The sequence below is a fragment of the Echeneis naucrates genome, chromosome 5 (assembly GCF_900963305.1).
Source record: "Echeneis naucrates chromosome 5, fEcheNa1.1, whole genome shotgun sequence".
Classification (NCBI taxonomy): domain Eukaryota; kingdom Metazoa; phylum Chordata; class Actinopteri; order Carangiformes; family Echeneidae; genus Echeneis; species Echeneis naucrates.
This window is the reverse complement of record NC_042515.1, coordinates 13,665,097-13,689,271: the sequence shown is the minus strand read 5'-3', so window position 1 is coordinate 13,689,271 and position 24,175 is coordinate 13,665,097. Positions and strand designations below refer to the sequence as shown.

Here is a 24,175-nt window from a genome sequence, read left to right as displayed (position 1 = left end):
CTGGATGCTCTGCAGCAGACAAACAGGCAATACAGTGATAGCACAGCAATAATAATAATAATAATAAATTGGCTGTCCTTTTCCCTCCTCAGAGGAATTTCCTGATTCTAAATTCCTCTCTGAAGCCACTAAAAGATCACTCTGCTCGAACTGCTGTTGTACCATTCTGTATTAAATCTAAATATCGATTTGGGCAGTCAGGAAGTAATGTCGGATTTTAGTCCATATTATTTCCTTAGATTGGAATTAGAAAATAAAAGCCAATGTAATTTTGACTGTGTGCCTGTGCCCTTCAGTCCAAGGCTACAAAGCTGAGTCAGTAAAATCCATCTGACATACCACCGAAACTGAAAGAGAGAAATACCTCCCATCGTTATTCTGCTCAAATTTACTTTGCAAGATTAGAACTGTAACGCGGATTATCGGAAAGTGGTGTACATTTCCATTGATTAATTGAGTTCTCCTGGTTTCTGTGAATTGCTAACAGATAATCTTTTATGTCGGTATATTACAGCGCCGCGGCGGCTCGCGGGCTGAGCGCACTTCCGGTATGTTCCCGGAAAGAAGCGCTGACAAGTGTAGCTGCTTCCGCCTTTAGCCGCCTCTCCTCGAGAAGAGACATGGTAAGAGCAATTGGACATAAAATGGTCAATTTGAAGAGTTTTTGTAGTTTCATTCATAAAGACTTGTCGATATAACCGTGGACCGGCACCGTGTTCCGTTGTGGGGTAGCACTTTGTGTTTTCCCACGGTTTTCATCGGGACTAGCTAAGCAGGTAGTTAGCCTTCAGGCTAACGTTCATGTTGTTGCTAAGAGAGACGTTCGAGCTGATAGAATTCCTCTACGTCATAAACAGCGATGGAAACCCAGAGAGAGTGTTTATCTGGTGACCTGTCAGGTTGTTTGGACTTCATGAAGTACAGCTGTGCTGCTGATAAAGGTAGGGTGTTAACTAGGAAGGTAGATGAGGAAGTGCGGCCGGAAGGATCTCCGCTGAATCAGGATTAGTGTTCAGCACATACTAAGACTGGAGGCTCAGCTCCATGTCTGTGTCCGGAGAAACAGACAAATGTTTTTAAATGTTTTACAGTTGGTTGTCAGAAATGAAATACTGAACATACGTTATAGAAGACTGATGGACAGGGGTTTGTCTGCTGTCCTCTGATGGACAGAGGTTTGTCTGCTGTCCTCTGATGGACAGAGGCTTGTCTGATGGACAGAGGCTTGTCTGCTGTCCTCTGATGGACAGAGGTTTGTCTGCTGTCCTCTGATGGACTGGGGTTTGTCTGCTGTCCTCTGATGGACTGGGGTTTGTCTGCTGTCCTTTGATGGACAGAGGTTTGTCTGCTGTCCTCTGATGGACAGAGGTTTGTCTGCTGTCCTCTGATGGACAGAGGTTTGTCTGCTGTCCTCTGATGGACAGAGGCTTGTCTGATGTCCTCTGATGGACAGAGGTTTGTCTGCTGTCCTCTGATGGACTGGGGTTTGTCTGCTGTCCTCTGATGGACAGAGGCTTGTCTGCTGTCCTCTGATGGACAGAGGTTTGTCTGCTGTCCTCTGATGGACTGGGGTTTGTCTGCTGTCCTCTGTGTAATGGCAGCTTTTCTATATGCAGTTGTTATTTGCAGCCAGGGAGCTGTGGACCACAAGGACAGTTGTAGCAGGGGTCAAATTATCAATTTGCCCAATAACACCAGGATATGTGTACAATGTCAGGTGCAAGCAAGTTCAAAATACCAAGAATATATTTTTGTCCTCCGTTCTTCCCTCAGACGGCAACCTTGCGCCCTTATCTCAATGCAGTGCGTGCCACTCTGCAGGCCGCCCTTTGCTTGGAAAATTTCTCCTCTCAAGTGGTGGAGAGACACAACAAGCCAGAGGTGGAAGTGAGGTGAGTCCTCCACAGTAGCTTGTTTTTAGTGCTACTTTTCCACAGTTACAATCAAGTCTGTGAATTGTGTGTGTTTCTGTTCACTTCCAGGAGTAGCAAAGAACTGCTCCTCCAGCCTGTGATTATCAGTCGTAATGATAAGGAGAAGGTTCTGATCGAGGGCTCCATCAACTCCGTCAGAGTCAGCATTGCTGTCAAGCAGGTCAGTCTGCTTCAAAACAAATAGTTATACAGTAATTGAATAATATAAAATGCAAAGAGTCGTTATTATATATGCAACCCTCAATCTTCTGCTGTTGCAGGCAGATGAGATTGAGAAGATCCTGTGCCATAAATTCATGCGTTTCATGATGATGAGAGCAGAGAACTTCTTCATCCTAAGGCGAAAGCCAGTGGAGGTAAGGGGGCTCTAAAATTGGGTCAGGCAGTAGCTGTCCTTTTTAAATGTTCAATGGAAACACAGAAACGACTTTGTCAAATGTAATTCAAAATGTAGTCAGGTTAATGTTATCAGGGAGGAGGTGAAGATTGACAAGATTTATGTTCTGTAAAAATGACCCAATGAATCATCACAGCTCCCAAACAAAACAGTGTCACTTTTAGATTTCACTTGAAAATCAATGATGTTTAAGTTAAAGCCACAAATGTTGCTGTGTATGATCGGTCACCAAATTATAAAATATTAAGGAAATGCCCTGGAAGCACTGAAGTACCACGGATCCTAAAGTTTATTATTTTCAGTTGAAACGCTGACTCAATTTGTCATCCATTATTTTTTGCAGGGCTATGACATCAGCTTTCTCATCACTAACTTCCACACAGAGCAGATGTACAAACACAAACTGGTGGACTTTGTCATTCATTTCATGGAGGAAATCGACAAAGAGATCAGTGAAATGAAGCTCTCCGTTAACGCCAGGGCTCGTATTGTTGCTGAAGAGTTTCTCAAAAATGTAAGTTGCTGCTTAAAAAAAAAAAAGTAGAATAAGTACATTTTTTTTCTGATTGTGCAGCGTAGACTTTGTTGCAGTTTGTGCTCAGTGTGCTTTATTGCATAATGCATGTTACTGTTTACTGTATATTTCATGTTGAATGATTATCAGAATACTTTTCATAATACTAATTGATTTTTTTATACATCTCCATAGCTGATATATATTTTTTGTTCTACTCTTGCAGTTCTGAGGAAAACATTCCTTTTGCACTCTTGGCTGTGTGCAAATCGCCAGGTAGAGATGAAAAAGAATACTGACTGCCAAGAGAGGTTAAGAAATACAACATGTACAGTAAAGATGTACTGGCCAATGAGGTTTTGCCCTTTAACCTTAAAATGCCCCTGTGCTCAAAAATATTGACGTTTGTATATAACGAATATTCACATCAGACATTAGAAGATGGCAGGGTAGGTTGTTAAAGATATTTGTGATCAGTATTCATGAGCACAGGGTAATATGAAAGCTTTTCAGGTAATTTAATTTTTAAAAATATATATATTATATGCACATACATTTTTTTTCTATGTTTTCTTACAACAGACCTTAAATCATGAAGGCAATCAGCTAGTTCTCATGTTTTGTTCTAGTAGACCCTATAGACAGACATTTCAGATAAATATACTTGCTGGCAGTGAAGACAAATAAAAGCATTATCCTTCGTATTTTGGTTATTCTCTTTATTGGATGAAGAAGAAACAGCAGCTCTGTCTTTCCCCTAAACATTATGTTTATTGAGATTGTGACAACAGAAGACAAACAAGGCATTTTGGAATATTTTTTTCAGTGCAGTTGTATACAATATCAAACATATAATTACTTACAGGATTCTCAAAATGATATAGCACATCAGTACATGTTGATTTTTCTCACAAAACCGACATCAAACAAACATGCGTGCACAGTTTGTACAAAACAGATTTTTTTACCTTCCAATATAAAATTAGGTATTTATTTAAAATGATTAAATCATTCATCAGCCACTGCAAATGTTTCTAAAAGTCAGATGTGAGACAGATTTCTCAAAACTCCAGAAGTTCATGTTTCAAACACATCTGGGCTTTGAATTGCAAAGTACGAGCTACATTTAGCAGAAAAAGTAAGATACCTTTGTAATGCTGTTTCCAACATTTGGGGTTTTTTAATAGGCTCAGGTGTAAGAGTTTAATATCCGACTCTGGAATGCTTTAAGCTTCATTTTACATCAGTTTTACTCAGAGTAGGTGCATTAAGAACAAAGGGTAGCTTATTTTTTCTTAAAATAGAAATCGATATCCATCAAAGGAAAACACATAATTAAAATATTAATTTGTATCTTTTGAAAAGTTTCACAGCAGTCCAGGATCATAGACTTTGAACAGGAGTACTTAAAATCTAAGTAACTGCAGTTTGCTCACAGTATTTTTAAGGTTATGATACATGATTTTCACTGAAGACAAAAAACTTCAAAAATTTCCAAGCGAATGGCAACACACACAAAGCACAACACAGTAGAGATAAATATGTCATGAAAAAGAAAAGGGGATGTTAAGGGACTACTACAGTTATAATAGTGGACCCACATATAAAAAATGGCATTTTTGTGGAACAGTACCGTTCACAAGAAAACAGATAAAACAAACAAACAAACAAAAAACACATTACATTTTGTGAAAGTGCTTCAGCTGGAGTGTAGGAAGGTTTTCAGTCTTCTTCCCAGATCAGTGACGATGCTGCTGCAGCAGGCAGGTGAACAGCACCGTTCGCACAATGCTTTTATAAGTCCTAACAAAGTGGGATGAGGTTTTGTCTTGAACAGGAAGTGCAGGAGATCAGGAGTGAGCTGGGACTGTTTGTAGAGCATCTTGTGTGCTGCGCTGGACATCCACATTCTGAAATAGATAAAAGAAAGACTGAGCTTGCTCCATATTACTCATCTGACATTTTGTTAACGAAGCTTTGATACACACATTAAAGCTCTCATGTCAAGTCAAAGTTTTGCTCACAGACTGGAAAATTCCAAACGGACCATGTGGGAGCGATTTTATTGGTATCATCATAGTTTTCAAATGTGGAAAAAAATATACTGGTGTTAAAAGCATATAACCATCTTACTGATTCATCTACTTTCTTCTGATCCTACAAACAATATGGTTGGTTTTACAGGGACTCTCACGTAATGAGCCCGTACGAGCTCTGAGATAGTTCCTGCTTGATTAGCGTGTTCGTCCTGTTCATAGTGACCATTCGATTTTTAACAACTCATCTAAAATAACTGAAGTCTTCAGCCACCTGAATTAGGCACATAAAGTGACCCTCAAACTTTCCAGACAGAGCTTGTGAGCTTTAAACTGCAGTTTAAAGCCTAAAACTTGTTTTCATTTAGTCAGTTTTGTGGTTTAAATGAATTCATGTTTAATGTCTTTAATCACCAACCTTTAAACAGTGTATAATGTATTCATGATGATTGTTCCATCCATTTCAGTCAAACTTTTAGTGGGACATTTTCCTCAATGTGTATGACAAAGAAATTTTCAGAATGCAATTTATCTTTGTCAAAATCATTCATTCATTCATCTTCAACTGCTTATCCGCTTCCCGGTCGTAGGGATGCTCCACCGTCCAAAGAACTGCCCGAGGTTAACTGTCTAAACTGTCTGCAGTGTGAGTGGTTGTCGGTCTCTGTTGGTCTGTGTGACCCCGCCCTCACCCAAAGTGAGCTTGGATTGGCTCCAGCATCCCTTGTGACCCAGAAGCAGATAAGCGGTAGAAGATGAATGAAAAATGAAGTCTTGATAAACACAAGAACATGAGAATAAAATCATTTGATTTAATTTAATAATTCAAGCATGTTCTTTTGCCAACATCACTATCAATAATCAATGATTTATAAACACAAAGTAAATCTAGATTCCAGCAAATTGAGATGGGATTTGATTAAATACGGACTGCCCTTCACATTCAAACACAAAGCAAGTGTGGACATAGAAAAATAGTTTAACTTAAAACAAATATATTTCTGTGATAAAATAAAAAAAATCAGCAAAAATGAAGTTGAGGTTTAATTTGTCACATTTGTCTTGAATACATGGAAATGATTTCATGTTCATACAAAACAGAAGTACATTTGATATTTTTAATAAAATGCATAATGTTAATTTTTACAGTGTAAACAGAATACCTTAATCACAATCGATGATGTCCTTTGATTATAATGGACCGCAGTCACACGCTTAACCCTGGAAACTAAACCTGATGATGTTCAGGACCAGCCAAAATATTGATGTAGTGCTCCATTATGTGCACAGGCACATACACAGTTGGGTGATTTAACCTGAAACGGGATTCCAGCTATGAAGATCCTACATACAAACAGAACAGCATGATGCTGGCCATTTCTGTTGTCAGTGAGATAAAGGAAGCAGAGTTAAGGGATGTCACAGTTGTCTTGGTGGCCCTCAGGGATCACTGGTGGGTGGAGACTGAACTCAGCTTCCTCTGTGCCAAACATTTACATTCTCTGTGCAATAAGAAGAAAGGGACGGATCAGCACTGACTGCGGGGCCTGTTTCAGTTTCATGGAGTGTCTGGTGTTTCTGTGAGATATTCTCCTGATGAAACGAGGTGACGGACGAGGCTGTCCTGAAATTGTACTGAAGAAGGTTCAGGCCATGTGGCCTATAATAATAATAATAATAATAATAATAATAATAATAATAATAATAATAATAATATCATATTTCTAAGTTATGTAGCAATACTAGATATTTTGAAAACTACCGTAAATCACTTCATAAAAACATGATCCCACCAGCATGATGATTCTTATCCCTGCAGCATTTTTCATCATGAGAATATTTTGGTTGAAATTTGAATATGTTGACTCCTAAAAGACAGTTTTCACTAGGAATTTCTTTTTTCTGGGTTATTGTAATGAATTTTAGTAGCCTATTTTTCAAAAACGACATGCAAAATTGAAAGTACACACCCTTTGAGGAGTTTTCTGGATGAGCATTGGAGTGTGTTGAAACACCTTGCTGCATTGTGCTGTTTGCATTTTATTGCCACCTTTACCAAGAGAATCACTCAGAGCTGGCCTGGACACCTACCTCTGGTCTGTCTCTGTGTGTGTTCACAGCTTCCACGCCTAAAAACACAGACTCAACCTTACATCCTAAGAAAGAAAGAACAAAACAAAACATTTTAATTATCAGCCTAAATAAATAGGGATTATGATTACAAATAAGGATTTTTTTTAAATATATATTAACCAGGAGAAAATAACCTACCATAAGCCATAGGGGTCAACTTCAGCACCGTGTGCAAAGGGCACTTTAGATAAGGCAACTCATCTGGGAAGGTAGAAACAAATTAACAAAAAAAATCTTCTTATGTTCCAACTAAAAGCCAAGTTGCATGTTACGTGTTTGTCCAGATGTATTTTACAAAGATGTTCTCAAGGGAATTAAGCATATTCAATATTTCAATTAAATGTCTGAAATCAGGATTAGTGCTGCATTTATATCCAATAACTGTATTTCATGTCCATATTAAATACAGAAAGTTCTTCATACCTGCAGTCTTGTCCAAGAAATATGCCAGAAGGCAGCGCATCACAGCTTGGTGACAGATGACTAGAATGTTCTCCTGCCTTTCCAGCTCCATGATCACAGGCTCCAGCCGCTGCACCAGGTCTTCATATGACTGAGAAGAACAAACACAGTGTTGGAAGCACCAATGCACATGAAAATATCAATGATATGTGAGGGAATCCCAATCTCACCTCTCCCTTTGGGTAGCGGTAGCGGTACTTGTCTTGGTCTCTCAGTGCAAACTCGAGAGGGTAATGCTCTTGAATCTCCTCATACATCATTTCCTCACATACACCCTTGGTAAAGATGAGAGAAGACGCAACTGCCTTGAGAACACAAATTCTTAAAAAGTGCTGCTGTATTAGTTTTTGGCAAATACAGAATTTAACATACAGCATGTATTTCGTTGAGAGACTTCCACTGTTCATATGGCACTCCCAAACACTCTGCTGTCTGGACGGTCCTCTTCATCTGGCTGGTCCACACCTTTAGATCTTTGATATTCTGTTCCCGGATGAACTTACTCAGATTTCTGGCAAACTAGAGAGCAAAAGAGCATTTTACAAATATATGTAAGACATGGACAGTTTTGGTCTTGAGGAATAAACAGGGACGTGCAGTGCACATATACTGCCTGAGGCGCACAGCTGCAATGCTCAATTTTTCAATTCTATTTCGTTTGAAGGACTCCAAATCACAACAATCTTAATGGCCTTTAAAGGGAAAGGCCACGGCTTTTCTATATTATAGTTATATAGTATATTATAGTTAGAAACCCAACAGTTGCTAGAAAAAACAAGCACTTGGCATCAGTGGGAAAGAAAAACAGGACTGTATTCATGGTGGGTTTTTACCAGCTGGATTTAAGGAGAGAAAGGAGTGTGAAAGTAGACAGAGACCAGGAACTGCTGTGTATATTGTTGACTGTTAACTTCTGATGTTTGTCATTTTTTTAAGACCCAAACTGTCTGGTCTGTCTGGTCTTAACCTACATACTGAACTATTCCTGAAAGGCGTGGTTCTGCAGATTTATAATATCTAAAATGTAATACGGTAGTTTGGTCACTTATTTGATACTGTTATACTCATTGAGCAAGTTTAATTTCTAACCTCAATAAACGAGACCCGGGAAAATGACTGAAAAGATAAAAACAACAGCTGGAAATCAAGATATCTTGTAAGGACAACACCCAAAGCCACCACAAGAGGGCAGTAGATTACAACAGGTTTGAGCAGTGGTTCTCAATTTTATATTTTAAAAATAGCAATCAATTCAAAATCCCTTAAAAGGACTTTAGGGTTTTTTAGCTGAGTACCCTCTAACCGTTAGGGGGTAGCCGGCTGAAAAAATGATTTACAGGAGGTACTTCACTGACAAAAGGTTGAGAACCATTGGGTTAGAGGTCCTTGCATTGTTTTTCATTTGCCTGTTTAGAAACAATAGCGGTGCTATTTTGGAGCCCTCAATCGTCTCTGGAAAATTACTCTGCATGACCTCAAAAATGTATTACGAGTTGCTTCTGATGCTAGATGCTGATAACTCCAGGCTATGTCACATTATTTTTAAAAATAAAAAATAGTGACAGTTAAAATTTTTCTGAACCCAACTGTCAAAATGACAGACAGGCAACACGATCCTGTTTCACTTTGTCGAATGCTTTCCTTATGCCAGTACACAACAGAGATACACACCTCCTGTCCTCTGCTGGACAAACCAGAGTCTCCTCCAATGCGTCCCTTGATGTTGAGGTCACTCTCACCATGGCGACACAGGTAGATGGAGCGTGGTGTGATATGGATGTTCATCAGGTAGTAGGCAATTCGACTCTGGATGTGGTCAAGAACATGGTTCACCAGATATCGATGGCCCACATCCATGATCTTTATGTAGGACAGGTCCCTGGAGCAAGAAAGTCTGTCAGCTGCTGTCGGCCACTTTAACTAAATCACTTATGTGTCCTCACCTGTCCAGAACCTCGTCCAGAGGCTGGTAGGAAGACTCATAACACTTAATTCTCTTCATGAAGTCGTCAACGGCTTCCTCTGTGTTGCAGTGAATATAGTCCGGGCTGCCTAACTTCACTTGCTACAAAGAGACACGTGTGCCATGATTGAAATTTGTCTTTAACTGGTTCATTTAAAAGTATCACTTATAGAATGCAGCACCACTTTCTATGATTGACACCAAATACAATAACAATACAATGCTTACCACTATATTCTGTGCAATGACATCTGGGTCCTCACACACTGACTCCACAAAGAACACCTGCATTGACAAGACAAAATAGTAAACCTGAGGCCATCGATTCAAGACAACAGAGTCAATGCTTAACATACCTTGAACCCATTCTGCTCAGCAAAGTTGACAATGGTCCCTCTTCTTTCTCTTGTTGTATTTGTGGCATCAAAAACCTGAAAAAAGCATTAAAGAGTACTTCTTCAGCACTTGACTTACACAGTGCATAGGGGGTTAAGTGTAATATTTATTTGCCGAGCAGACATATAGTGCCAGATACTCACTGCCACCTGTCCTCCTTCAACACTCAGGTACTGCCGGACATCATTAAGTGCTGCCATCGCACACTGACTGTTTAAAGAGAGTAGACAAATTACCCTACAACAGCCAGCTAAAAATGAAACAGTGCAATTATTTTGTCACATATTATGATTTTTGAAAGCTGGAATGATTGATATATTACATTACATATTTCATATTTAAGATTTTTGTTGAGGTTTGTCCCAAACTAACAGTTATCATGATGTCTGGGCAACAAGTTAGTTATAGTTCTCTCCATCTCAGAAAAGCTCGACCTGTATTGACTCCAAGGTCAACAAACTTTGAGTTGATCGGTTTGTTAACTTAAGCTAAAAAGTAACTCAAACTGAACATTTGGGCTACATCATTAACACTGCCTTAAGTGCTTGAGTTGATGGCAACTGGTTTCTTTTGGGTCGCCTTTTGGCTGAAGCACTAAGGACTACCATGACCTGGATGACCAGGAACCTACACCAGACACATCGATAATGTTTTCATTTCAAAAAAGTACTACAGTCAGAAAATAAAATGACCCCAAGAACATATTTTTGTCAACAAAATTACTTAAAATATGTTGTTGTGAGGTCGATAGATTGATGGAACAACCCAACTAACATTTAAGCTTATGTTTACTTAGAATTTGACTTTCTCTTTGTATATCTTATTCAAGTATACAAGTATTTTATTCAGGCTCATACAGCCCATACAGACTGTGGGAACAGTACTCCTGTATGCTGTAGTTACTGTGTACAACCACTAGTCTGCACATTTTCACTAAACCAATGAGCTTGGCAGATGGCGTCCTGCTCGGTTGATTGTTGGTCCTTTGATTTGTAATTTCTCCTTGTTAGCTTCCTTCTGCATTGCACACACTGAAGAAATGAGCATATACGCACCGTCTGATTTTTAAACCTTCTTCATTATCTGGACGAAAAAACTCAAAGGACTTGTAGATCTTTAGACATTCTCTCCGATACTGGCCGACATTGAACTCTGTCAGAAATAGACATATTGCATGTTTAACTATAGAGTATATAGCTGGTTCATATTGCACACATGTACATGTCTGTGAGTAAGTGTCGAGGAGTCCAGCTCATACCTTTGGTTGGGACACCTATCCAGTTAAGGTATCGAGTGAGTTTCTTTGAAATGTAAGTCTTTCCTCGGGCTGGAAGTCCTACAGTCACAATTAGAGTTGGGCAATTTGTCATACAAACTGAAACGAAAGAAAAAGTAGAAAAATAATAAATATGTAAATCAAAACAGGAAAATTCAGAGAGAAAAGACTTCTTCAAGAAACAACAGTTCACATAACGTTTCCAAGCTCAAAGAAGTGAAATGAGATCGGCTCTCTGTCCAACAACAATCGGATCTCAGCCCCCAATTAACAGGAAGCCATGAGCAGTTCACGTGCTGCATACATGTAACTCAAGCTAAAGAATCCAAAAAAAAACACAAAACATCTGGTTTTACTTTAAGCAGAAACAGATAACTCCTCCCTCCTCGTGTTTCCACGTTAATACTGTTGTTGTGAAAGACCAGATCACAACATGGATACCAAATGGGGGTTTTAAATCCTCAAACGTTCTGGATCTTCCTCCATGGTTGGACATTGGGACAAGAGAAACCAATCATGGCAGGGCATCACAACGGTTGATAATGATGATTAAAGTTAACTTCTAGTGATGAGTTCACAGAAGTAAAACTATTGCAACTCCAACATATCTTCACAGGAGCATAGTAAATGATAAAACCTAATGTTCACTTTCACATCATGGGTTGTTATCATTGCTCAACTTGGCAAAAATGTAATTAGTCTTCAAGGTCACTCATAATTATATCTGAAAATGAGAACACCTGCAAATCCCTGCAAGAGCGACGGCATATATCAATATTCCAATAACTGAAAGAGTTCATGACGTGCTCGAGAACGGCTGTGAATGAGACGGAGAGAAGATGAACAGGTGAGCAGCAGAAGAAGGTAAAGGTTTTAATTTGTCAAAGCTGAAGTCAGAATTCAGAAAAAGCTGGCCAGAGGCAACTGATGGTTAATTAAAAGACAAGGTGATGCCATGTAACAGAGGTCACTTTGATCTTCACCAGCTAACTACAATTTCAACTTCACTAATGTGTTCACGCATGTTGTTGCACCTCATCTGACAATTACTGAGAGAATATGACAAGCTGAGAAGCTATCTTTAATTTTCACATCTTTTTAGATGTACACAATTTAGCATATTCACTTTAAATTGTTAGTTTCTATCATTAAAGCTCACCTCACCAATAAAACCCTCAGCACCTCATCCACATGTTCACTGGTTATTGTTGCAACTCTCTCAGTGACACTACAAAGCACAAAATGATTAGGTGGTTAAGTTAAGAAGGGTCAAGTGTTGAGTGCCAATGAGGGGAACGGATTAGCTGCATCCTTGTTTTTAATAAGGGAAACAGCTTGAAACAGGGAGAGCTTGACTCAGCAAAAAACAGGCTGATCTGCAGAGAGAGAGAACCAGCCAAAGACCGACTGGCCTGAATGGAAAGCAGCTGCTGACCCAAACCCACAGACTGGACTGACATCGGACATATTCAGTGCTCGATGTGGTAAATCCATGGACCATTTACCTCCGTGCGTGTAAGTGAGCCAGAAAAAGCTCAGCATGATGCAACATTTCCAAAACTATGAAGGCAGCAGAATTCAGCACAACATCCCCAAAAACCCTGCGCAAATATCTCTCAACAAACGATCCTCCAGTGGCCTTATGGGCTGTATGTGAATACAAGGCAGCATAATGGGTAAAATGAAGGAAGCCCATGTAACACCAGCTTCCTCCCACATCCTTTGCGGCACTCGCCGGCCGGTGCGTCTCACCCCGTCTCTGCGCTATGTGGCCGTTTCTGCACGGCATCCAGATCTTCCTGAGCGGGTTCTGAGTCAGCTCTCTGGGGGAAGAGTCCGACAGAAAGTCTTCGTTGTCCAACATGCTGGATGCTCCTCACTACAGACCAGACTGAGGGGGCTGAAGCCCTGGAGGTCTGATTCAGCAGGCTGAGGAGGGGGGATGGCCACAAATCAGCCCAGGAACACCAGCTTCTCATTACCGCAGCGAATGGTAGAGGCGCGCAACGCAAATTCAGGGGCAAAACAAAGAAGAGGCAGGAAAAGCACGATGTTTGCTCGCTTGACTTGTATTTGGGACGTTTTCTTTCACTTAACATAGTTAGATTTACCCTGTTTACAATAATTTAGTAATGTCAAGTTACAGTGCTATCCCAGAGATGTTTCTAAAGTCATTTGTCAGCACCAGCTTTTAACAGTCAGAAAACTCTTTGTTTTTGTTGTTTGTACAGTCTTCTAATACATATATAAATAAATAAATGGGATATCTAAAAAAAAAAAAAAGATATTTTTACACAATTCACATGGCAGTACTGCTTAAACTAAAGTGCAGCACAAAGGTCTCAGAATGCTAATTTATTTACCTAAAATATGAGTGCAAGTAAATTTCACCAAATAAGTCAAGCTCACTGTGTACTTCTTCAGATCATAAAGGAAACTGACTCATCTGATGGTTGACTTAGAGAGAAACACAAGTGATGCACTCACAAGTGACTAAATTAACTCAAGTATACAGTTATTCTCAGGAAAAGTGGATATTGGAGTTATAGGTTTCAGCAGGAGGACTTGAATTTGTTATATTTAGGTCCAGCTTCATATTTTACTGAATATAGGGAATACGGAGAGTATAGTTCCTTGAGAAGAGTTTCCACAAACACTTCAGCTGCCTCTCTGACTTCAGACAAAAGTCAGCATCCTCCTTCCCAAACAAAGAAGCGTTACCGTAAAGACCGGAGAGGCGCAGCGGGGAAAGCCGCCGTCGGAATAAAAAAAAACAAAACAAGCGCCGAGCTGTTCATGCGCAGCACACATGTCCAGTGAATGCAGCGGGTGGCTGGACCAATCAGAGAAGAGGATTCAGCCGCGGCAGCCAATGGGAGCGGTCGGATGGGAATAGGGCGGGCGTGCTGGCTGCTGGTACCTGATAAACATTATTGAGGAAACTGAAGCAGCCGAAGGTCTCACACGACCCCGTCACGACCCCGTCACGACCCCGAGGAGCCGCCGCCACGCACCCGCCTTGTGACCAGTCATCTGTGCTAACATCAGACACACTAACTCAGCACAGCCTGTCAGTGTGGAGATATTTTTTACAACGGCAATATTGTCAAATGTCATGACTCTGCAACTTGTGTTCAAGATTCTTTATTTTGCATTGTAAAAAGATGCAATAAAAATGAAATGTGCTTAAAGAAGTGCCATTACTGTTGAATGTACTGTCACTGTGCCATTACTTTAAAAATCTCAATTTGCAATTGTTGTCAACAGCGTTTGGTCCAAGTCCATAGGATGGGTTCAGTAACATGGGGACATCTCACTACTTAGTGAGTTTAACTGGTTGTTATGTGTCATCGGTGCTGTGAAAGCCTGGTGACCTGTCCAGGGCCTCCACTGCCCTTGCATAATGTCAGATGGGACTGGCTGACCTTAACTCTAACCCTACGACCCTGCACACAGTGCTGCGGATAATGGGTGGATGGATGAGTAGTCGTTTAGATTCGGTTTTCAAAAAGTCTTGTGTTCAATTAAAGCATGAATATTTCTCTATTCATTTGTTTGTACCCTCTCTGCAAGACACAACAACAACAACAACAACAAAAAGCCTGGAGGACAGAAGCAACAGTGTGACTTTCTAGTAATTGAAAAATGGTTGGCAACTTGACAGTATTCTGAAATATCTGGAAGTAGGGCTGGGTGATAAAACTATGATTAAACGAAGCACAATTATCGCAAAATAACTTTTCCCCAATAGAAATTTAAGACATGGTCGATAGAACTCATTCCATCCATGTTTTGACAGACAACAGAGACAGCTTTCAAGTTTGTTTTGACAAACCTTGTAGTGACAAGGATGAGACACCAGGTGGCATTGTGTACTTGCTATGAAAGTGGGGTGGACGGTGAGCCTGCCTAGTGTACACACTCGCCTTTCACGGCTTCATTATCACTAAAGGAGGCAGAGAAATAACTGAATTAAAGGCATAGTGAAAGCAGAGAGCACAAGAAGGGGGAGTGAAGAGCAAAGCCATAAACAATACTGACCAACAGGAACTAGCAGATCATAATAATAAATGAAAGAAACACCAACTAATAAGCTTACAGCACTACAGCAATGTAAGTCCTGTTAACAAATAGCATTATATGTAAATACAGCTGAGAACACAGCAGTGTCTTTGTCTTCAAACTTCTGTATTTAGTGACTTTGTCAGACGACATAACAATTATAAAAGTCAGGATTGATTAAGTTACAAGCATAGAAGGAGCAGTTGTGTTCGAGACTGAGAAAACATTAACGTCTCCACTGCACAAACATCCTGGTAATTTACTGCTAACAGATGTACAACTTCAGCCAGGTCAGTAGAGGGAGCAGGCGTACACTTACTGCAGAAGCATAACACATACACATGTGGGCTCCATCTCTGGCTGAAGCCTATAATGAGATTCTGGGTGAGCGGTTGAACTTTCCCCCAGATAAAGAGCAGGCAGGGGAGGGAAGGGAAGAAGGGAGGTGCAGCTGGACTGTAACACAGATGAAGAGAGAGCGAGAGAGCCAGAGGAAAAAGGAAGATTTTTGATATTTCAGAATAAGGAAGTGGCCTAGATAAAAGTGGAAAAAATGTATTATTATTATTATTGGACAAAATGAAGAGATTGTAAGAAGGGGTTAGGAAAAGCAGACTGATTGCAGCTGTGTTTGTGAGGAAGCGTTCAAAGGAATAAGACTAATATCCTGTGGGATATAGTGCGGTGACGGTGAAATTATATAGGTGTATAATCCATGTTGGATCTTCTGGATGCATTGAAGCGTATTTCTCTCCCTCTGCAGCTTTAATATACATACTATGTGGGCGCTCTCGAAGACACAGCGACCTTGATGATGTTACAGTCTATTTGTGGCATCATATTCTTAGTATTTTTAACAATGAGAGCAGCCTCATGTGCATTGAGACAAAGACAATTATACAAAAATCCTGGAAAAAAAAAAGAAAGGTGCTGTTCAAATTTGTTCACGAGCCCTCTGAATCAAGTCAAGCAGCCAAACAATCAGCTGGATGTTTTATTTTCTAGTTTGTTTTTCCTCTTTTTCTGCTCAGCCCCACCTCTCTTGTGTGTAGGCAGACAGACAGACAGCAAGCAAAGAACATCACCTACTCACTGACACAGCCTGAGCTCTGTTCATCCCTCGTACATCTGCCACAGCAGCTTGGACCAAAAACATTGAAACCACTGTGACCATATTTGTATAAGGAGCAGCAGAAGAATGCTTCCCTAAGGATACAAAGCTGTCCTGGTTTGTTTTTTCAACGAGGTGTTCATCAACATGACAGCACAGTCACACAATGTCAACATCCAGGCTACATGACTAATAGTATTACATAATAGTCCCTCTGATAATAACTTTGGTGGATTATGCTGGCCATGTTATTAGAATAGGTTCAGATGTGATTTATGTTTGTTCACACTTAATTCTGCTCTGAACATGCAGTGTATTCACTCAGAAACTTCAACAACAGGAAACTAATGTTGGCCAAGTTTGACAGAATACAAATGTAAACACAGAGCACCTCTTAGACAAGGATTTTGCTCCCAAATTAGCAGGGAAATCTCTTCCCCATCTGCCCCATGTGTAAACACAAAGCACACTACTACAGGAAACATTACTTAGAATTGAGTCAAATTATTATTTGGGCTGCAAGATATACAAGCATAGCTGTTTGTATTTCATTGATAACCACTGTGTGAGCCACAATAGGAGGCTACATTAATGATGGCCAAGAAGGCTTTTGGAAGACCAGCAGGAAGAATTGAGTTTCTCTGGAGACATTTTAAAAAAGCTTAAAATGAAATAAGCTTTGGAGAGGTCAAAGTTGGTAAAAACCATTAGCCTGACATGTCCTGACATTAAACATTACAACCCAATATCATCACTAACCCCACAAATGTCTTCAGTGCTCTTTTCAATGATCCACAACAGACTAAGGCAGCAGCTTGGATCTTGTATCTAAAGCTGCAGATCTCTTTTGTTGTGCTTTGTTTTTCTCCCCCTCCACATCAAAGTGAAAGGACACTTTGTACAAAAAGAAAACCACAGTCATGTTTTGTACACAGGAAAACTGTCAGCCCAGCAGCTAGCTTATATGTTAGCTAACCAGCCGCTGCAGACAGGCTTAGCCGAGGACATGAAGATGCTAACCACCACATCTCTACCAGGTGCAAAGTGACAAACTATTTCTTGGTTACAGGAAACCTTCACACACCGAGTGCTTTTCAGACGTGTGTGTCATCCTGTCCCGCCTGTGCTCGGTGGAAAGCCCTGTCAGCCCTGAAGCCTCTCATGTCTACGTGACACAGACTTGTTTACTTCATCCGCCTGCTAGCGCAGCTGCTCGGCGGCTCCAACCGCTCAGAAGAGTGGCACAGAAATGACAAGAGAGCCAAAAGAGAGCCAAAAGTGGGCACTGAGCCGGAGTTTGGGCCCTACCTGCCCGGTCCTGCGTGTTTCTGGGGCAGCAGGAGCCCCTCATGGTCCCGGTGTGGAGTCTTCTGTTCCCGGGCTGATAAGAGCGTCAGTCTCCGCCGGAGCAAAGTGTGAGGCGATGAATGAAGTGAGGGAGAGCGGGGGGGCACGCGCTTTGTCGGGCACGGACGCGCGCACGAGCACGTGTACGGTGGTGGTGGTGGTGGTGGTGGGGGGGGGGCAGTTAATTGTCCTCGTGCACCGTCGTGTACAGCTACCACAGCTGCTTTCAGGTGCTGTCCCCGGACCCTAAAATGACCCCAGATGACCCCCGAAGATTCTTCCGCTTTAATCATTCCACTAACTGCAAATTTAGAGAATTTACACCATTTCAACCCACAATGGACCCACAGCTGGGAAAGATGTTCATTCTTGTTTATCATCCACCTGTTACAGAGCAACACTTTCAATGAAGGCTTCATTTCAAGTCAGGTCCCAAGTCACCTTTCCAATGAGTGAGCTCATTGTAGACCAGTGTCCACCAGAGGAGTACACTACGGAGGAAGCTCAACACAGCCATACATGGAAATCCCTTTGATTAGGGCCAAATCAAAGTGAAATTTATTTGATTTGTCTTATTTGTGATAAAGTCTAAGCTATTTTCTATCTGTTCTATCAGTTGTAGTGCTAGGCAGCAAATCTGGACCAAGCACAAGAATATCATGCAAAGTGGTTTGTATTCATCACTACTTTAGTGTAATGTGGATGATACACAACGTAACATATTACGTGTTAATATTATCTGAGGCAAACAAGAAGAAAAATGAGTGGAGAAAGACTGGAGGGGCCCGTTCCGGCAGATTACAGGGCCTCAGAGGAGCTGGGCTTTTGCAAACAATGAAGGGCGGCCGATCATGGAGGGGGTACAAGGTGGTGTTCAGTCAGACCCCGGTGCTGGCAGCTCCCAGCAGCTATTCTTTTTCCAGGGTATGTATAAGTGCTTTGGTGGTAAAATACCAAATGCATATTTATTGTTTCTCAGGTGTGTCAGGCCAGGACTCAGATAGGACTCAGATGCAGAGGCTTTGTAAGACACAGACTTTATTCTTGGCAGCAATGATCTCAGACCCAAGTGAAAAAAGGAAACAGGGCTATGAAACATTAACTTAAAGGGATGTCACAAGGAAAAAAGGGGGAAAACAAAAAACACTCAGTAGGGAGGAAAAACCTGACTAATAAAAAAAGAGAAACTCACTCACGCTACTAAGCGGAGGATCAAGGTACTTCTATGAAAACGTTATTAAAACTCAAAAATCACAAAAGCTATGAACATTAATCTATCCAAAGAATTTACAAACAAAAAGTCACTCATGCAGAGGAAAGAATAAAAGGCTATGGGGAAAAAGGGCTAACGCGTATAGAAATTGTGCCCTGGTGTGAGACACGAATCGACGACACACTGGCACAAGACAAGGGGAAGACAGACTATTTGAACTGTGGGGGAAAATGGGGAACAGGTGGAGACAATTGGTAATCATGAGGGCACACAGGAGACATGAGGAAGGGCAAGTGTTCTGAAACGAGAGGAGAGTTAGGCATTTCAAAATAAAACAGGAAATGACAAGACACAGTAAGCCCAGACAAGACAACCTCACCACGGTGTGACAAGGTGAGAAAAGTCTTAATCTAATTTACAGTTGAGGGAGACACTGTGAAGTTGCTCAAGCCGCCAGCACACACCCTTGGTGACCCCCACACAGAGGTGACTGTCAAAGAGAGTTGTCATATACTGTTAACTATTCCACAGGTGGAGATCAATGATTAGGAGACACTATTCAGTGTATTCAGAGGTACCTTTGGGGTAGATATTTTAATAATCTAAGAATTTCATCAAAAAAATTTTATTCATCCTTTCAAAGTAAAATCCTATTAAATTAAAGACAATTCATTTTCTTGCTCATTAATGTCGCAGGGAGAGGACGTTGTGCAACCCTCCCTTCAGCCTGTGGCCTCCACCTGTAGGCCCACAGAAAAAAAAACAAGGGGTAAGGGCTTTATAATTTCAGTCCTATGTCTACTTTTTAGAAGTAATCCTTACCAAAGATGAACACACTACACCAATATAACTGAAAAGTCTATCTCACTCATCTCTGTTGCTTGATGTCCTATTCATACATGCTGGAGCAGACAATGTGGGGGGCCTTTATAAATGAAATCTAGTGCTGGATAATCAGAAAAAAGTTGCAAATCAAGAAACTAAAATTTGAGATTGAGCAACTGGAGTATGAGGAAAAGGGCCTGCAGTAAATGGTACTTTAAAATGTTTTGTTAAGCATGATTGGCATTTTATACTTATGACTTTTCATTTTCCCAGGAAAGGCAGACTTGAATAAATAATAAAACACATCCTGTGATTGGTGTTTTTTTTAATTATTATTATTGGGTGAAACACTGCTGCTGATGGCTGCGTTACTGTAAATACATGGCTTCGTTTGGTCCCATTACTTCCATATGGCCAATAAGCTTGCATATGTAACACATTCCCTCAGCTGAGGATCTGCAGCCTATCGCTCATAGAGAATATAACAGATCACTCTCCCTCCGAAGAGCACTGGATTCTCCAGAAACTGAGGCCGTGTTCAGGGAGGATGATCGGTGAAGGGCCGACGCTTTTTATAGCCGACTTTAAGCCGAAAGTCAGAACAAATGTATTGATTATGGCTGCTACACTATCAGTACAATACTAGCCAAAGTGGGTTTGCATTAATTATCTGCCTTCAGGAGGGATCTGTTCACATGGTGTGTTCCCAAATTTGTAATCCCTAAACGCCCTCAACATTTTCTTTTATCTGCTAATTCCACAGTTTAGCAATGTAGCACAGAAACACTATTGGAGATTCCCAGAATCGAACCCAGACCCTTCTTGTTGTGGGTCAACAACAGTAACCAGCATTACACCATGCCACCCATGATCACAAATCCTAATTATATCATTCTTAAAGATCAATATTTCTTCAAGGTGCAAGGTGCCATCTTGAGCATTTTACTTCCATTTGTGCTTGTGTTTTGCTGGGGCAGCTGGTTTTGTAATGCTTTTGTCAGCACAGTCAGGATGTCGTCCCCGTTTTCTGGATCTGGTGAGGAGCTCACCTAATACCACAAAGGAAAGTGAAGCTCAAAGAGCACATTGCACATCATTCTATATCATAGAACTGAAATTGTGTGTATCCTGATCTACTTACAAGTTTAAAACTTGCACTCTTTCTGATCAACTCTGGAACGGGAGAATTTGGAGGAGGAATCTGAAGTTGGTTCTGTCTCTTCTGCTGGGAGATGATGACATCCTTCTGGTTTTGTTAGTGTCTCGGACACTGAGTCTATCAGACATGTCAAAGGAACATCTTTTAAAACTCTGAATTACTTTTGCTTAACAAAATAAAAATGAAAAATAAACCATGTACAGTGTTTATAATTGTCCAAAGAAGAAACCACTTCACTAGATTTGAAGATGCCTTACCTTTATGTCTTAGCACTTTTTGCACAGCCGTTATTCCTCCAAATTTATTTATAATACAGTCAACAACCTCAGCAATATCTCTGTCCTTCAACTCTTCCAGAGGGAGCTCTGCCTGCTTCAACAGCCTTGTCATGGCGGGGTCCAGATCCTTGAACTTCTTCATGTAGACATGGCACAGAATGAGACTGATTATAAAGAGCTTATTTTTCCTTTAACTTGGCTCATTTTTGAGCGTTTCATGCACAAATTTTGACTCACTGCATTGTTGGTTGATGTAACTCTGCTACATGGTTTGACCACAGGGAAGTGATCCTCCGTGTTTGAGGGCTCCACTGGTTTCACTCTTTAGGGAAGAGAAATAAACTTCAATCCACCGCTTTTGCTGCACTTTACATTAGTAATGTCTTAATATTGTTACCCTGAATCAGGTGAGTCTGCTACTTCAGTGTCTACCATCTTAATCATGTTTGTAATCATTTCTGCAAATGAAAGGAATAAACGGAAACTAGTAAGAAAGGACAGAATAATAGCTTCAACCACTGCTACGTGTTTTATTTGGAGCTTGAAAAACATATTCCATATATCTTGATAAACGAGTCATCTATATCTCATTATCCTGACCTGGTCTTTGTTTTTGGACAGCTTTTACTACATGATAAAATTCCTCTGCCTCCGTCTCATTTGCAAAGTTGAAACCTATCCTTTGGTGCTGTGGAAAAACAGTTATTACATTTTAAACTAGCAAATACTCTGATAAGAGATGTTACACACACTGATTCTTAAACATGGTGTCACCTACATCTGCAGGAAAAGTGTGGAAGAATGTGCGAGGTGCTGTGTACTCGAAGGGGATGTACAGCTCCTGCTCCCACAGCAACTTGGCACGCTGTGTTTAAGAAAAGGCAACAACTATTACAGCAGTTGCATGAGGAAAAGTACAGACACACTCTGAGTACACTCTGTTGTCACTAAAGGAAATAACACATTCATGGAAGCAGCCCACGTTTATTTTAACACGTGCAACTGAACTAATACCTTTAAGAGGACAATATATGAGCAGCCATGTCATTGAGAGAAACATGTTACAGTATATGTACTGATGAGAGCAGGTGGAGTGTGTGGGACATTTTGTGCAGTTCATCTTACCTTTACACAGTAGAGACGCAGAAAGTGGGACTGATTAGACTCATCCTCAACGAGACACACCACACCGCAGCCTAAACGACGCCAGCCTGGACTCACACCTGCGGTCTCACTGGCTTCCAGTACCTGTGCCACAGTTGTTTTTATGAGCTGAAATACACAAGAAGTCATTTTCATTTTCTTTTGTTAAATATAATGACACAAGTCTTGTGCATATGTGTTGAAGCTGATTTTACCTTCCATTTTAACTGAAGCATAAAAAGATGAAGCAAAGTCTCCTTATCTTAGAAAAATTGACTGGATTATAAATTAATGCACTAAATATTAAAATAACAGTAATGAAGCCCCCTAGAAGATTATTTTTACTGTGTCAACCTGCTTTGAAGACTAATATGTGTAAGTCTTTGTGTAAACTTTGGGGCCCACACATGTTCTTACAAAGATGTTGTTTCATCTGCTATCGGCCTGAAATCAGCTATTTCCTGCCTCTGGTTCTTCCTTCTATAATCAACTTATTACTTTTAAGTTAAGATGAGTCATGAAAATTTCCATTCAACCTATGAGCTGAAGATGTTAACCAGATCATACTTTTGTGACTTCTGATTATAGTTTCACAGCACTGCAGACCAATTAGACTGCTCCTCAGAGAGACAACTGACCTCTTTTTATCTGCCGCTGATGCTCTGCAAGAAGCATTTTTTAACACGTTTCAAAAAACTAGGTTGGTACCAGGGCTCTTCACTGGCTACAGTCCTAACTATACGCTGTTTGAGTCACCACGGGCAATTCATCCGCAACCATAGCACACAAATTATGGGATTGCAAGTGTGGTCTTTTGTCTGTTAATGATTAATTTGGACATCTGTTGGAACTGTAATGTTAATGATACAGTTATAGCTGTCTATAAAACAAACTATAAAAAAAGAAAAAAACACTTTGGTTGACTTCTCTTTGGTTGATTATTTTATTAGAGATAAGTGGGACAGGTAGAATATGTTGTAAAGTCTTTCCTTTCTTCTAAAAGTTCTAATAGTAGTAGTAGTAGTTTTTGATTTTTAGTGATTTCTATTTTCAATGCATGCAACTCTCTGTAATGTAAGAATCCCTTAAGCAAAACACGAGTAACCTCTAAAAATTTTCACAAAACAAGAAATGACATTTGACACATTTGACATTGTAAGACTGACATCAGACTAACTGCTATTGAAGTATTTAATCCTCTATAGGTCATATTTCCTTTATATTTATTTTTTTGGCCTGTCGCATGTTTATATTGCTATTAATCACTTCCTGGCTCTTTTAAGTGCTTTGAAAATGTGACACAAATCTGGAATTTATTCCAAGGAAAACCACCTGGCCTTCTCTAATTACGTAATCACTTTTTGCTCAATGACGGTTAATTTTCATCATTTTGAAGAATGACAAAAATCTGTAGTGTTGCCTACAAAAAGTACAATTTTCAAAACATGCATTTACAAAGATTATTTGAAGAGACTGCATTGAATTGAACTGACCTTACATTGAGGTTCAACCAGAGTTAGGATGATATTTTTTTCCCGAATTGTCAGTAGGTCACTCATCACATGGCATCCGGGAATCAGACCAGATGCCATCACAGCGTTTTTTCAGCTTTACTTTCTTCAGTACAGCTTTCTACCTTGTCTTCCCATCCTTTAGAAAGTACGCACTGAACCCACTCTTAACTGTAACCAATGTGAAGGGAAGCATGCAAATAAATTTGCCTATGTGTACACTACGGCTTTGACCAGAGTCGTCCAACTCCGGTCCTGGAGGGACACTGTCCTGCAGGTTTTAGATGTTTCCTGCTCCAACACACCTGATTCAAATGATCAGCTCGTCATCGGGCTCTGCTGAAGTCTGATCAGGAGTCGCTCATTTGAATCAGGTGTGTTGGAGCAGGAAACATCTAAAACATGCAGGACAGTG

The 24,175-nt window shown here is 40.4% G+C and overlaps 2 protein-coding genes across 2 annotated transcripts; one reads left to right on the top strand and one right to left on the bottom strand.

The window, feature by feature from the left end:
• The first annotated feature begins 493 nt into the window (after nucleotides 1-493).
• arpc4 (actin related protein 2/3 complex, subunit 4) lies at nucleotides 494-3,549 on the top strand. Its single transcript, XM_029501148.1, has 6 exons — nucleotides 494-623; nucleotides 1,774-1,892; nucleotides 1,983-2,094; nucleotides 2,195-2,290; nucleotides 2,675-2,845; nucleotides 3,072-3,549. Exons 1-6 carry the CDS (start codon nucleotides 498-500, stop codon nucleotides 3,075-3,077), a joined length of 630 nt encoding a protein of 209 aa, XP_029357008.1. The 5' UTR covers nucleotides 494-497; the 3' UTR covers nucleotides 3,078-3,549.
• A 2,363-nt stretch (nucleotides 3,550-5,912) lies between these two features.
• Nucleotides 5,913-23,893, bottom strand: LOC115043063 (6-phosphofructo-2-kinase/fructose-2,6-bisphosphatase 4-like). Its single transcript, XM_029501147.1, is given in 21 exon segments — nucleotides 5,913-6,383; nucleotides 6,973-7,037; nucleotides 7,153-7,215; nucleotides 7,438-7,567; nucleotides 7,647-7,751; nucleotides 7,849-7,995; nucleotides 9,148-9,355; nucleotides 9,420-9,541; nucleotides 9,668-9,724; nucleotides 9,796-9,870; nucleotides 9,979-10,045; nucleotides 10,891-10,987; nucleotides 11,094-11,210; nucleotides 20,811-20,945; nucleotides 21,086-21,242; nucleotides 21,344-21,428; nucleotides 21,504-21,564; nucleotides 21,707-21,794; nucleotides 21,885-21,971; nucleotides 22,232-22,378; nucleotides 23,743-23,893. Coding segments are annotated over 21 exon segments (2,121 nt in total). The 5' UTR covers nucleotides 23,842-23,893; the 3' UTR covers nucleotides 5,913-6,374.
• Nucleotides 23,894-24,175: the final 282 nt, after the last annotated feature.

Bases quoted from the DNA above. Each gene is read 5' to 3' on its own strand.
- arpc4 (XM_029501148.1), top strand. From the start codon at position 498: ATGTCGGTATATTACAGCGCCGCGGCGGCTCGCGGGCTGAGCGCACTT. The intron at 624-1,773 runs GTAAGAGCAATT...TTCTTCCCTCAG, and splicing joins TCTCCTCGAGAAGAGACATG to ACGGCAACCTTGCGCCCTTA. The intron at 1,893-1,982 runs GTGAGTCCTCCA...GTTCACTTCCAG, and splicing joins AAGCCAGAGGTGGAAGTGAG to GAGTAGCAAAGAACTGCTCC.